The sequence below is a fragment of the Stigmatopora argus genome, chromosome 3, assembly GCF_051989625.1.
Source record: "Stigmatopora argus isolate UIUO_Sarg chromosome 3, RoL_Sarg_1.0, whole genome shotgun sequence".
Lineage (NCBI taxonomy): Eukaryota > Metazoa > Chordata > Actinopteri > Syngnathiformes > Syngnathidae > Stigmatopora > Stigmatopora argus.
In genome coordinates, this window is record NC_135389.1 from 6,830,019 (window position 1) to 6,844,791 (window position 14,773).

General features: G+C 39.0%; 1 protein-coding gene across 1 annotated transcript; it reads left to right on the forward strand.

The window, feature by feature from the left end:
- The first annotated feature begins 2,268 nt into the window (after positions 1-2,268).
- Positions 2,269-14,663, forward strand: LOC144070997 (myosin heavy chain, fast skeletal muscle-like). The gene is made up of 41 exons (XM_077595641.1): positions 2,269-2,323; positions 2,418-2,456; positions 3,946-4,167; positions 4,239-4,382; positions 4,522-4,678; positions 4,770-4,797; positions 4,869-4,977; positions 5,068-5,160; positions 5,250-5,313; positions 5,402-5,500; positions 5,591-5,694; positions 5,822-5,960; positions 6,065-6,183; positions 6,283-6,432; positions 6,519-6,689; positions 6,768-7,071; positions 7,152-7,216; positions 7,292-7,379; positions 7,523-7,640; positions 7,721-7,844; positions 7,983-8,123; positions 8,208-8,459; positions 8,543-8,785; positions 8,891-9,067; positions 9,149-9,294; positions 9,375-9,465; positions 9,711-10,100; positions 10,179-10,305; positions 10,373-10,491; positions 10,566-10,762; positions 11,072-11,255; positions 11,331-11,496; positions 11,981-12,105; positions 12,182-12,490; positions 12,573-12,776; positions 12,874-12,999; positions 13,086-13,256; positions 13,338-13,442; positions 14,083-14,178; positions 14,304-14,435; positions 14,561-14,663. The coding sequence occupies exons 3-41, from the start codon at positions 3,961-3,963 to the stop codon at positions 14,579-14,581; spliced, it is 5,805 nt and encodes a 1,934-aa protein (XP_077451767.1). The 5' UTR covers positions 2,269-2,323; positions 2,418-2,456; positions 3,946-3,960; the 3' UTR covers positions 14,582-14,663.
- Positions 14,664-14,773: the final 110 nt, after the last annotated feature.

Below are 14,773 nucleotides of genomic sequence, written 5' to 3' on the forward strand. Positions count from 1 at the left end.
TTTGGGTGCAGATTTAAGTGTTAATAGCATGATATGTGTGAATACCAGAGACATATCTGTTACACATGCAGTAATTACAAAAAGTACGGTAATGCCATTTGTTTAAATTAAAAAGTCAGTAAAGTTAAACCTTTCTTAATGAATATTCCTTACACTAAAAATTACAATGTAAAAATATTGATAGCATAATAGGAAGAGTAAGCATCATTGATTTGATACATGATTATTCTAAACAATGTGATATCAAATAATAGAATCAACAATACAGGATTACCGGAAATTAAATCTTAATTTACCTGTAAACGAGATCATTGTAAGATTTGTTGATCGAAACGTGATCTCCAAGATGTACTGGTATTGTGACAAATGTTTGAGGACATGTACACATCAGCTGTCTTCACACATTTTTTGGAATGTTTCAAATTTAACCACTGCTTTGTCAGCAAATCATGTTCACACAAAGAGTGTGTATGAACTCAGCATTAACAGTTGAACTGTTTAGCCTAATATATTGTTACACCATAAAACAGATACAGGTGCATGCATTCATGTATGTAAAGTTATGTATTTATATTAAATACCACGATATACAATATAAAATCCCATCGTAGGATATATTTACAGAAAATGAATGAATGAATGAATGAATCTATATATATAATCTGTACTGTAAGGGATGCGGTGGTGCTTGAGCCTACAGCAGCCATCTGTGGGCACTCACACCATGTGTTCAAACAGCCTAGGATGCATGTTTTCGGGAGGCGGGAAGACACCGGAGTACCTGGAGGAAACCCACGCAGGGATTGAAAACCACTGGGGATTAAACCCTTGATCTCTAAACTATGAGGCGGATCTGCCTCTCTCTCTCTCTTTATATATATATATATATATATATATATATATATATATATATATATATATATATATATATATATATATATATATATATATATATATATATATATATATATATATATATATATTTGTCATCCGAACTCAATTATATTTTCATAATCGGGCTACTTTTTTTCCACTCCATCCATTGACACACTTTCCCAAAAGGTGATTTTACAATTTCAACAGGTTCATTCATTCCATTTTTCGGGACATGGGTGGTGATGGATCCTATCCAAAATATCTACGGGCACCAGCATGGAGGTGGCCAGCCAATCGCAAGGCACACTCCTAACTAGAGACAAGTCATAGTGTTCAACAAGTCTACCCTGCATGTTTGTGGTACATGGGAGGAAACCGGAAGCACCCGGAGAAAACCCACGCAAGCCCCGGGAGAACATGCAAAATCTGACTTGACTGACTTAGGATCGAATCCTCGACCCCACAGCTTTGAGGCTTGTCACATCATCAGGTTTAGATAAAGCAAAATGTTAATGAAAAGGAGTGAAATGAAAACAATAATACATAATTATAGTCATAAAACATTTACAGACCACACAATTTGAGGCTTTCATTTGATAAATTTTAATGGAAATTACTAGGAGTACAAAAACAAAAGTTGGACAACCAGCAAGACTCACACATCTTGTCTTGATGAAAATAAATGTTTACTACACACCTAAGAGTCATCAAAACGTTGCTGTAGTGTATTAATGCCCCACTTATCACAATATTACAAAGACATGAGAAAATAAATGTGTTGGTGAATGATAATAACCCCAAAATATGAATATATTGACGGGGAGTTCTAAAAGCTATTAATGTAAAATTATTGTGATCATTGAGTTCTTTTATAACCCTATTCTAAAAAAAATACTGTCTAAAATGTCAAATTATAGTTACTTATGGGTTTCCACCAAAAAGCCAGAAAAACCTGGCAACCCGGCAGGCTTATGAAGTACTGGGGGAAACCCTCAGTTTCAAATATTCAAAAACATGCTAATTGCTACCTGTACTATAGCTGTAAGTTTTAGGCGTTCTTTTATATTACACCCAACGTTTATGGATATAAAGTTTTGACATTTTTTTCTGTAGTTATTCTGTTATCTAGTGTATTAATGCCCCACTTAGCACAATATTACAAAGACATGAGAAAATAAATGTGTTGGTGAATGATAATAACCCCAAAATATGAATATTTTGACGGGGAGCTACATAGAAATTCATTTTAATTGACGTAAATACCCCCTAAAAATGCCACTGGACCTGTTCGAAGGGTTGTTGGCTGGCTTTCAAGGTCATCCACACAAATTTGGCTTGTGGTCCCTATTTAACTCTTGCCATATAAGCAAGGACCCCTTGGTATAAAAGGATAGCAAGGGGGGCTGAGGCAGTGTGTGGTAAAGGACCCAGAAGACCCCAGCGTGTAGTAAGTAAAACATCTCTCCTGTGGAGCCATTTAGTTTATTATCCATCCTTTGAAATACAGTAGATTAAACAACTTTGCATTTTGATTTCAACAGGATTGTGACATTCAAATATTCAAAGGATAAACAGTTCAGGTATGTAAGCCTTTACATTTGTTTGCTTGTATAATCTAAGAAAGATTAAATTAATGGCAATAGGTGTGTCACGGTGGATTCTGGTGAGCGCAAACTGTAAGCTTCAAAATACATGTTGTGCAAATTCTGATCTTTCAGCATAGAGTTTGTGAGTTCATGTGATGGTGTCTAGATTAGATTAGATTAGAAAACTTTATTCATCCCATATTCGGGAAACATACGCAGCACAGCATGCTTACCTCAGTGTAATGCACTATACTGTGACTGCATATCCATATCCAATTAAGTGTGAATCCATATAGTAAAGACAAATAAGGCCAAACCAACATAATGAATTGTGAGAAGATAGTAATAATTTATTTTAACATGAGCCAGATAAAAAAAAATGACATCAATTTAAAAACACATATCTCTGAAATTACTGAGGCGATTTCAATGAAAGCAAAGTTTGGATGGCCAAAATAATACCTATTGTTCTCTCAAATGTGAAAAATTAATTTCATTTGAAAATTCTGAGAAAAATTCAAAAGTTCAATTGTGTTCTCCTTGTGAGATAGCACACGCCTGGTCAGTAGTAGTTAAGTTTTGGCCAAACATGCAGCCTGCTTTAAATTTTTGTTATTATGTTTAATTCGGTGTAAAGAGTCTAAGCTCGTCGGCCACACAGTTCTGAGATAGAGGGTTGGATCCCAGGTCCAGACCTTCCGGTGTTGAGTTTTCATTTCTCTCTGAGCTAGTGTGTGGTTTTTTTTCTCAACTACTCCGGTTACCTCCCACAACCCCAAAATGTTCATTGTAGACTGGTTGGAGACTATAAATTACACCTAGGTGTGAGTCTGAGTGTGAATGGTTGTCCATTCCCTTGTGCCCTGCGATTGGCTGGCCACCAATTCAGGGTGTCCCCTGCCTGGTGTCCATAGTTGGCTGGGATAGGCTCCAGCACCCCCTGCGACCCTTGTGAGAAGTGGTATGGAATATGAATGGAAGAAGTAAGGAATGAATGTTTAATTTGTTTGCTGGTTTAAGCAAACTCCAATATGTAAAATAACATTTTTTTTTAATCTGAAAAGAAAGAAAGCAATATGCTTGCTGCTACAATTCAAGCAAAATCCAAGATGAAAAATAAGTATTAATTGGATATGAAAATATTTTTTTACCTTTTTTATACAGATAAATATTTGATAATGGTTTTCAAACTATTTTCATTATATCTATCTATATATATATATATATATATATATATATATATATATATATATATATATATCTATATATATCTATCTATATCTATATATATATATATATATATATATATAAAATATATATATATATATACATATATATATATATATATATATATATATATATATATATATATATATATATATATATATATATATATATATATAGTTTTGATACCCTGTATTCAAGACAGTACGTATATGGATATTATACAAATTACTAAGAAATGTATTTAATTTAATTACAGACATAGACCACCACCATGAGTACGGACGCAGAAATGGCCTTGTATGGCAAAGCTTCCATCTACCTCCGTAAACCAGAGAAGGAGAGAATTGAAGCCCAGAGCAGACCATTTGATGCTAAATCAGCCTGCTATGTGGTCGATAGTAAAGAACTGTATCTCAAGGCAACAATCATCAAGAAAGAAGGTGGCAAAGTCACCGTTAAAGTCCTGGATACTCAAGAGGTTGGAATCCATTCTCATGTTAAACTCATCCACTAAAAGTAGTTCTCACTGTGTCCAATGACTTTTTCTAGGAGAAGACAGTCAAAGAAGATGACGTTACTCCAATGAACCCTCCAAAGTTCGACAAAATTGAGGACATGGCCATGATGACCCATCTCAATGAAGCCTCTGTCTTGTATAACCTCAAAGAGCGTTATGCAGCGTGGATGATCTACGTACGACAGTTTTATTAAATTCTTTGTATAATTTCGCATCTATTTGACATGAAATCGTATATTGTAATGTGTGTAAAAATGCACATAACATTCAAAAGTTAAAAGGTAATTAAGCAATTATGCTTCAACTCTCTTACAGACATACTCTGGGCTCTTCTGCGCCACTGTGAACCCCTACAAGTGGCTCCCAGTGTATGATTCTGAAGTGGTGTCTGCTTATAGAGGCAAGAAACGTATGGAGGCTCCACCCCACATCTTCTCCGTCTCTGACAATGCATATCAATCTATGCTTACTGGTATGTAATAAATTGAACAAGGGTAACTCTATGATTATTTTTAACGCTACTACAGAATGATAGAATTGATTTCAAATTTCCACTTTAACAGACAGGGAGAATCAGTCTGTCCTGATCACGTGAGTATTTTTTTTAAATTAGACACCCAAAATGTAACTGTCACTTTCATGAGTTTATCTCTGTTCCCCAGTGGAGAATCTGGTGCGGGAAAAACTGTGAACACCAAGCGTGTCATTCAGTACTTTGCCACAATCTCCGTTGGCGGAGACAAGAAACAAAAGGAACAGGGAAAGTATCAGGTAGAGTATTTAAATAGAAATAATTTCATTTCTTTTCAGAAATTAACTTGACTTGTTGAGGCTGATTTAGATTTTTTTAAATGATGACAGGGATCACTTGAGGATCAGATTATTGCTGCCAATCCTCTTCTGGAAGCCTACGGTAATGCCAAAACCGTGAGGAATGACAACTCTTCTCGTTTTGTGAGTATAGCGAAACGTTCAAAGAAAAATTATGCTTCTTACGTTATCAAAGGATTCATTTCATGGAAATCGGTCTCCTTTCAAAACAGGGTAAATTCATCCGTATTCATTTTGGCACATCTGGCAAACTGGCCAGTGCTGATATTGAGACATGTAAGTATGCAATTCACATTGTGAAAATACTGTGACTGTGATATGATTGTGAGCTATGACACCAGAGATTTCCCTAAAACAATTTCAGATCTGCTGGAGAAGTCTAGAGTGACATTCCAGCTCCCTGATGAGAGAGGCTATCACATCTTCTACCAGATGATGACCAACCACAAACCAGAGTTGATTGGTAGGGTCATTTTAAAATACAACATTCACATAGATGTCTGCCCAACGAAAAAGTTGTTTAATTTTTATATGTATCATTATTATTTTACAGAGATGGCACTCATCACAACCAACCCCTACGATTTCCCCATGTGCAGTCAGGGTCAGATCACTGTGACCAGTATTGATGACAAAGTTGAGCTGGAAGCCACTGATGTGAGTAGTTATTTTTCAAATATTTCTAATCGTTTTGCTTTCACCTGACCCTTTTCCTACACTGTTTATTATTTCTAAATGAAGAATAATTTTGTTTTGTACAATGAACCTACTTATGTACAAACAGAATGCTATTGATATCCTGGGCTTCACCAATGAGGAGAAGATGAGCATCTACAAAATGACTGGTGCTGTCCTCCACCATGGCAACATGAAATTCAAGCAGAAGCAGCGTGAGGAGCAGGCGGAGCCTGATGGCACTGAGGGTACGTGGTAACAGTCGAAATCAGTCCTAAAAGTACCAGCCTTCCATTTTACTGCTGTTGGTTTCTTCAATTAAACAATCAATTGAACTCTAAACATATTTCAGAATCTGATAAGATTGCCTACTTGTTGGGTCTCAACTCCGCTGACATGCTCAAGGCTCTTTGCTATCCCAGAGTGAAAGTTGGAAATGAGTTTGTTACCAAAGGACAAACTGTACCTCAGGTAATATACTACTATATCAAAAAAATAAATCAGAATGATGAAAAACTGATGAAATGGCCAGTTCCATCCTGTTGATTTACCAATTCCATATGTTTTTAGGTGCTGAACTCTGTAACAGCCCTTGCCAAGTCCATCTATGAGAGAATGTTTTTGTGGATGGTCATCCGTATCAACCAGATGTTGGACACTAAACAGTCAAGGCAGTCCTTCATTGGTGTCTTAGATATTGCTGGCTTTGAAATCTTTGATGTAAGTGTCATTCCTGTAGAAAGACAAACACAAAAGATGTTCATCCTTGTTGTGATCTAAATTTTCGGTGCAATGTCTTCGCACAGTACAACAGCATGGAGCAGCTGTGCATCAACTTCACCAATGAGAAATTGCAACAGTTCTTTAATCACCACATGTTCGTCCTGGAGCAAGAAGAGTACAAGAAGGAGGGCATTATCTGGGAGTTCATTGATTTTGGCATGGACTTGGCTGCCTGCATTGAGCTGATTGAAAAGGTGTGCAATTGATCCAGATGCAGATTTTTAATATCTACTAAACAGTCTCATTTATAACATTCCTCTTCTTTTTTTAAGCCCATGGGCATCTTCTCCATTCTTGAGGAGGAGTGCATGTTCCCGAAGGCCACAGATACATCCTTCAAGAACAAGCTGTATGACCAGCATCTGGGCAAATGCAAAGCATTTGAGAAGCCAAAACCTGCAAAGGGCAAGGCTGAAGCCCACTTCTCTCTGGTGCATTACGCTGGAACTGTGGATTACAACATCACTGGCTGGCTGGACAAGAACAAGGACCCCCTGAATGAGTCTGTTGTGCAGCTCTATCAGAAGTCTCCCGTGAAACTCTTGGCTTTCCTCTATCCACCTGCTTCTGCCGAGGGTAATTCGTTAAATCTTCGTAAACCTGAAGCACAAGATGGATATTAAATATTGCTTCCTCTCCTCCAAAACGGTAAACAGAAGCTGGAAAGAAGGGAGGCAAGAAGAAGGGTGGTTCTATGCAGACTGTATCTTCCCAGTTCAGGGTAAGGTCTCGCTGGCAAAAAGATTTGTAAATGTGATATTATGTTTAATACACATTCATTTTTGGGGGATTTCAGGAAAATTTGGGGAAACTGATGACTAACTTGAGGAGCACCCATCCTCACTTTGTGCGTTGCCTGATTCCTAACGAGTCAAAGACTCCAGGTAAATTATTTCATGAAAATCTCACTAGAATGGAAATTCTTATTGTAATACTTATGGGCGTTAGACCTTAGCACCTGATTTTGAGCCGGAGTTTGCCATTGTTAATAAACCAAACCTTATGAAATGTTTTCCCTTTTCCATAGGACTAATGGAAAACTTCCTGGTCATCCATCAGCTTCGGTGCAATGGTGTGCTGGAGGGCATCAGAATTTGCAGGAAAGGTTTCCCCAGTAGAATTCTCTATGGTGACTTTAAGCAGAGGTATCATAAAATATTATTTTATCATCAATATAAATTAATCATCAAAGTGATAGGATCTAACAAATCTTGTTATAAAAAAGGTACAAGGTGCTGAATGCCAGCGTCATTCCTGAGGGCCAGTTCATTGACAACAAGAAAGCTGCTGAGAAGCTTCTGGGTTCAATAGATATTGACCATGACCAATACAGATTTGGTCACACCAAGGTAAATAAACAAATTGACAGATTTATTATATCAATTTATATCAGCCCTCTTTATTAAATTATAGACATCAATTTATGTGTTTTATTCAAGATGGGACAGGTATTTTAAAATGTTGTTTTTCTTTCTTTCTTTCTTTAGGTATTCTTCAAAGCAGGTCTTCTGGGTACCCTTGAGGAATTGAGAGATGAGAAGCTGGCAGCTCTTGTTACGATGACTCAGGCCCTTTGCCGTGGTTTCCTCATGAGAAAGGAGTTTGTGAAAATGATGGAGCGGAGGCATGTTATGACTTCTTTAAAAAAATAACACCCAGTGTTTTTAAAAGAGAACCAATATCTATAAGTTGACATTTCCATACACAGGGAGGCTATCTTTACCATCCAGTACAACGTGCGCTCATTCATGAATGTCAAACATTGGCCATGGATGAAGGTGTACTACAAGATCAAACCTTTGCTAAAGAGTGCGGAAACAGAGAAAGAGTTGGCACAGATGAAGGAGAACTATGAAAAGATGACCTCTGACTTGGCTGCTGCTCTTGCAAAGAAAAAGGAACTTGAGGAGAAGATGGTGTCTCTTCTGCAGGAGAAGAATGATCTGCAGCTGCAAGTGGCCTCTGTTAGTGATAAGTCACTGACAGGTATTTTTGTGACCTGTGTTTTGTGTGACTAAATACGTTTTTTTCCCCCACTGTCCAACAGGAGACCGAGAATCTGTCAGATGCTGAGGAGAGATGTGAGGGTCTTATCAAGAGTAAGATTCAACAGGAAGCCAAACTCAAGGAGACAACAGAGAGATTGGAGGATGAAGAGGAAATCAATGCTGAACTTACAGCAAAAAAAAGAAAGCTAGAGGATGAATGCTCTGAGCTTAAGAAGGATATTGACGATCTGGAGCTTACCTTGGCCAAAGTGGAGAAGGAGAAACACGCCACTGAGAACAAGGTGGGAAATATTCTATATGTATTTTTATGTCGAGTGTGAGGCATCAGGATCCACAGCATATTTTGCAGTTTATGTGTGATAATTAAAACTCTGTTTCCATTGTAGGTGAAGAACCTGACTGAAGAGATGGCTTCTCAAGATGAGAGCATTGCAAAGCTGACCAAGGAGAAGAAAGCTCTTCAGGAGGCTCATCAACAGACTCTTGATGACCTGCAAGCTGAAGAAGATAAGGTTAACACTCTGACCAAAGCCAAGACCAAGCTTGAGCAGCAAGTGGACGATGTAAGTTTTGTTAAGTTATTTGGATAAGAAACACAAGATGTGCCTTGAACGCCTAACTGACGGAATAATATTACAACGCAGCTTGAAGGTTCTTTGGAACAAGAAAAGAAGCTACGTATGGATCTGGAAAGGGCTAAGAGGAAGCTTGAGGGTGACCTGAAACTAGCTCAGGAATCCATCATGGACTTAGAGAATGACAAACAGCAGTCTGATGAAAAACTTAAAAAGTAAAAGCTTTCTTCTTTTTCTTTGTATACTGCCAATAATTTCCCAAAGAAGCTGACCAAAATATTTTTGATCTTCATAGGAAGGACTTTGAAATTAGTCAATTTCTGAGCAAGATTGAGGATGAGCAAACAATGGGTGCGCAGCTTCAGAAAAAGATTAAGGAACTTCAAGTAGGTTATTAATTTTTCCTCACTAGAAATTCTCTCTCTCTCTCTCTCTCTCTCTCTCTCTCTCTCTCTCTCTCTCTCTCTCTCTCTCTCTCTCTCTCTCTCTCTCTCTCTCTCTCTCTCTCTCTCTCTCTCTCCCTCTCCCTCTCTCCCCTTTCTCCCCCTCTCTCTCCCTCTCTCCCTCTCCCTCTCTCTCTCTCAATATTAAACATTAGGTGTTAAAATTGAATAACATCTTGTTCTAATAGGCCCGTATTGAAGAACTGGAGGAGGAAATTGAGGCCGAGCGTGCTGCTCGTGCCAAGGTTGAGAAGCAGAGAGCTGATCTCTCCCGGGAACTTGAGGAGATCAGCGAGAGGCTGGAAGAGGCTGGAGGCGCCACTGCTGCTCAGATTGAGATGAACAAAAAGCGCGAGGCTGAGTTCCAGAAGCTGCGCCGTGATCTTGAGGAGTCCACCTTGCAGCATGAAGCCACTGCGGCTGCTCTCAGAAAGAAGCAGGCTGACAGTGTTGCTGAGCTAGGCGAACAGATTGACAACCTCCAGCGCGTCAAGCAGAAGCTTGAGAAGGAAAAAAGTGAATACAAGATGGAGATTGATGATCTCTCCAGCAACATGGAGGCTGTTGCTAAAGCAAAGGTGAACCTTTGTTACACTGTGTGAATTTAGTTACGCAAAAGCTGACTAACAATACAAATCACATCTTCCAAAAACAAGGGAAATCTGGAAAAGATGTGCCGTACGTATGAGGACCAACTCAGTGAGCTGAAAAGCAAAAATGATGAGAATCTTCGGCAGCTCAATGATCTGGGTGCACAGAAGGCCCGTCTTTTGACAGAAAACGGTATGCACGTGATTGTCAAATTATCCGTCTAGTGAAATACTAAAAATACACTTATGCGTTCAAAAAGGTGAATTTGGCCGTCAAATTGAGGAGAAGGAAGCTCTTGTCTCACAGCTGACAAGAGGTAAGCAGGCCTTCACACAGCAGGTTGAGGAACTGAAGAGACAGATTGAAGAGGAGGTCAAGGTATGAAACATAGCTTCTAACTTAAGATGGGTTGGAGGTTGACATGTGTTCACAGAGCACATTTTTGTTACCAGGCAAAGAATGCTCTCGCCCATGGACTGCAATCAGCGCGCCATGACTGCGATCTGCTCAGAGAGCAGTTTGAAGAAGAGCAAGAGGCCAAGGCTGAGTTGCAACGTGGAATGTCCAAGGCCAACAGTGAGGTTGCTCAGTGGAGGACTAAGTATGAAACTGATGCCATCCAGCGTACCGAGGAGCTTGAAGAAGCCAAGTGAGTATGATTTTTTTTAAAAGTTCCTTTATACATTATTTATGTTTTGAGGTTGCTTATAATAATGTTATAGGAAGCATTATTGCATGGTTAATATTTGACTTTGCCATAACCGACTGTCTACAATGGGTACAGTGCTACACCTAATAGCCAGAAAGAGCCAGAAATTGAGCTGGCCATGTGATATTGCTTAAAAAAATGTTAAGTATGGTTTATCACAAATTAAGCATTAGTGACATTTACTTGCATTTTGTCTTCTCGGTATTTATACAGAACTTTAACAGTATTATTTTCTTACCTTATCAACAGGAAAAAATTGGCACAACGTCTCCAAGAGGCTGAAGAGCAGATTGAGGCTGTGAATTCTAAGTGTGCTTCTCTGGAGAAAACCAAACAGAGACTCCAAAGTGAAGTGGAAGATCTCATGATTGACGTGGAAAGGGCCAATGGGCTTGCTGCCAACCTTGATAAAAAACAGCGAAACTTTGACAAGGTACAACTAATACTAAGTGCTTCAATGACATACAAAGAGACACTGACCACTGTAATGTATAAATTGTTAAACTAGGTGTTGGCAGAATGGAAGCAAAAGTTTGAAGAGGGACAGGCAGAACTTGAGGGAGCTCAGAAGGAGGCGCGATCTCTTGGCACTGAACTGTTCAAGATGAAGAACTCTTATGAGGAAGCTCTGGATCAGCTGGAGACCATGAAGCGTGAAAACAAGAACCTGCAGCGTGAGTCATTTGGGTTTTGTTTTCAAGATGGTGGCAATTTGTCTGGAATTTGAATTCGGCTCTTTCATACGACATGTACTTAGGGTTATAATTATTTTTCTAAATTTGAAATGCGGGGACCCAGTATTGAATGGTTAGTGCATCAGTCTCACATTTCTGGGGTCCTGGGTTCGAATCCATGTAGGTGCTCCTGTGTGGAGTTTGCGTGTTTTCCCCAAGTCCTCCGGTTTCCTCCCACATTCCAAAAACATGCATTGTAGGCTGGTTGGACACTCTAAATTGCTCCTGGGCATGAGTGTCAGCGTGAATGGTTGTCCGCCTCTTCGTGCCGTGTGATTGGCTGGCCAAAAGTTCAGGGTGTCCCCAGCCTTATGCCAAAATTCAGCTGGGATAGGCTCCAGCAAGCCCCGCGACCCTTGTGAGGAGAAGCGGTCCAGAAAATAAATGAATTAATGAATTTGAAATGCTCTTTTTTTCTTTTCAGAGGAGATATCTGATCTGACTGAACAGATTGGAGAGACTGGAAAGAGCATCCATGAGCTTGAGAAGGCCAAAAAGCAGGTGGAGACAGAGAAATCTGAGATCCAAACTGCGCTTGAAGAGGCCGAGGTGATTTGAACTAGCATGGAATTTGCAACATTCTTATTCCCTATTTGTTAATATTGGATTTAATTTAATCATGTAGGGAACTCTGGAACACGAAGAGTCTAAGATCCTACGTGTCCAGTTGGAGCTTAACCAGGTGAAAGGAGAAGTGGACAGGAAGCTGGCTGAGAAAGAGGAAGAAATGGAGCAGATTAAGAGGAATAGTCAGAGAGTGATTGAGTCCATGCAGAGCACTTTAGATTCTGAGGTCAGGAGCAGAAATGATGCCCTGAGAATCAAAAAGAAAATGGAGGGAGACTTGAACGAGATGGAGATTCAGTTGAGCCATGCCAATCGGCAGGCAGCTGAGTCTCAGAAGCAGCTGAGAATTGTGCAAGTGCAGCTGAAGGTATCGCAATGTTCAGAGCTAAAACACGATCAGAGTTCCTTCATGCTGCCATTTATTGATGGATTACCCCCATATTGAACAGGATGCACAACTGCACCTTGATGATGCTGTCAGGGCACAGGATGACCTCAAGGAACAAGCTGCCATGGTTGACCGCAGGAATGGCCTCATGTTGTCTGAAATTGAGGAACTCAGGGCTGCGCTGGAACAAACAGAGAGAGGCCGTAAAGTTGCTGAGCAGGAGCTGGTGGATGCCAGTGAACGTGTTGGACTCCTGCACTCTCAGGTAAGTCTTGTGCAAGTCACTTCATAACTTTTATGATTCTGCAATAAAGCGTTTTTGTATAAATGATATTCAAATGACAATGATGTGGATTTTTCAGAACACAAGCCTTCTGAACACGAAGAAGAAGCTGGAAAGTGACCTTGTCCAGATCCAGAGTGAAGTGGATGACACAGTTCAGGAAGCCAGGAATGCAGAGGAAAAGGCCAAGAAGGCCATTACTGATGTGCGATACCTCGTCTATAATGCATTGTTTTATTTAAAAGCTTCTAAATTCATTTCTTGTGACATAATTTTTTTTGTCTTTTCTAGGCTGCAATGATGGCTGAGGAGCTTAAGAAGGAACAGGACACCAGCGCTCATCTGGAGAGGATGAAAAAGAACCTTGAGGTTGCCGTTAAAGATCTGCAGCACCGCCTGGATGAGGCTGAGAACTTGGCCATGAAGGGTGGCAAGAAACAGCTCCAGAAACTGGAGTCTAGGGTATGACTGTTACAACAAGAGAGTTAAAACATCTTTTTTAAAATTATTATTATAAATGCCAAATTCAAAAACAATCCTCAGGTCCGTGAGCTTGAGACAGAAGTTGAGACAGAGCAGAGACGTGGAGCTGATGCTGTTAAAGGTGTCCGAAAATATGAGAGGAGGGTAAAGGAGCTCACATACCAGGTAAATATAGTATTTAATCATTCAGTATACATAACAGATACGTACATGTTTTTTTGGGGTGGTGTTTGTTGTTATTGTGGTTTCTGCCAATACTGATATAGGTAAATAAAGAGTAATCATTCATTCATTTTCTGTACTGCTTATCCACAAAAGAGTCGCAGTAGTGCTGGATCCTATCCCAGCCAACAATGGGCAGTAGGCGAGGAATACCCTGAATTGGTTGCCAGCCAATCACAGGGCACAAAGAGATTAACAACCATGCACACACACACTCATACATAGAGACAATTTTAGTGCCAGCCTTGAATGTTTTTGGGATATGGAAAAAAAAACATGCAAAGTCCACATATAACATATAATATAAAATGTTTTGTTTCATACACATTCTTTAATTTTTAATGAGCAGTATGTCTTCACTTGATCTATGTTTTTACTTTGTGAAGCTAATAAAATAATTGAAAAAATATGACAGCGGCAGACAGATTTGATTGGTCAACTAATATTTACTTGCTATACAGGCATTCCTTCCACCTTAAAAGTCCTGACATACTACATAATTCTGCACATGAAGCAATGGTGGTCACAAAGAAATGAACAAAAATATGAATCAAACTCTAAAAAATGATTCCTTGTATAACAGACGGAAGAGGACAAGAAAAATGTCAGCAGACTGCAGGATCTGGTTGATAAATTGCAACTTAAGGTGAAGGCCTATAAGCGACAGGCTGAGGAAGCGGTAAGGATTTGGACCAAAAATAACAACTATTTGGAATTTATATGAAACATACATTTGCAAATGTAGGCTCCAAAGTTCATTCTATTTCCAACTAACTAATTTTATCTGTCCATCTGACCTTTAAGGAGGAGCAGGCCAATGTTCATTTGTCCAAGTGCAGGAAGGTGCAGCATGAGCTGGAAGAGGCTGAGGAGCGGGCTGACATTGCGGAGTCTCAGGTCAACAAACTGAGGGCCAAAAGCCGAGACTCTGGCAAGGTAAATACTGTATACATTTAATTGACTCATACAAATACTAGAGTGTGGAATTTTTTTTCTGAGATCATTGTCATAGTATAAAATTATTACTTTTATTTAACTAAGCCCTTTTTGTGTTCTTACAGGGGAAAGATGTAGCTGAATAAAATTATTATCTCATGGGATGTTTCAACTCATATAATATGATGTGAAATATACCACAATAAAACACATTTCAATTCATAAAAATGTCTGCTGTGGTCATTTCATGTGTCTGACTATGTATTTGTTGGGTGAAAATATAATATTATTCTAAAAATTTAATATATGATAATTTTAGAATAATATTTATCAAAAAC

Bases quoted from the DNA above. Each gene is read 5' to 3' on its own strand.
- LOC144070997 (XM_077595641.1), top strand. From the start codon at position 3,961: ATGAGTACGGACGCAGAAATGGCCTTGTATGGCAAAGCTTCCATCTAC. The intron at 10,763-11,071 runs GTGAGTATGATT...CCTTATCAACAG, and splicing joins GAGGAGCTTGAAGAAGCCAA to GAAAAAATTGGCACAACGTC. The intron at 13,257-13,337 runs GTATGACTGTTA...AACAATCCTCAG, and splicing joins TCCAGAAACTGGAGTCTAGG to GTCCGTGAGCTTGAGACAGA.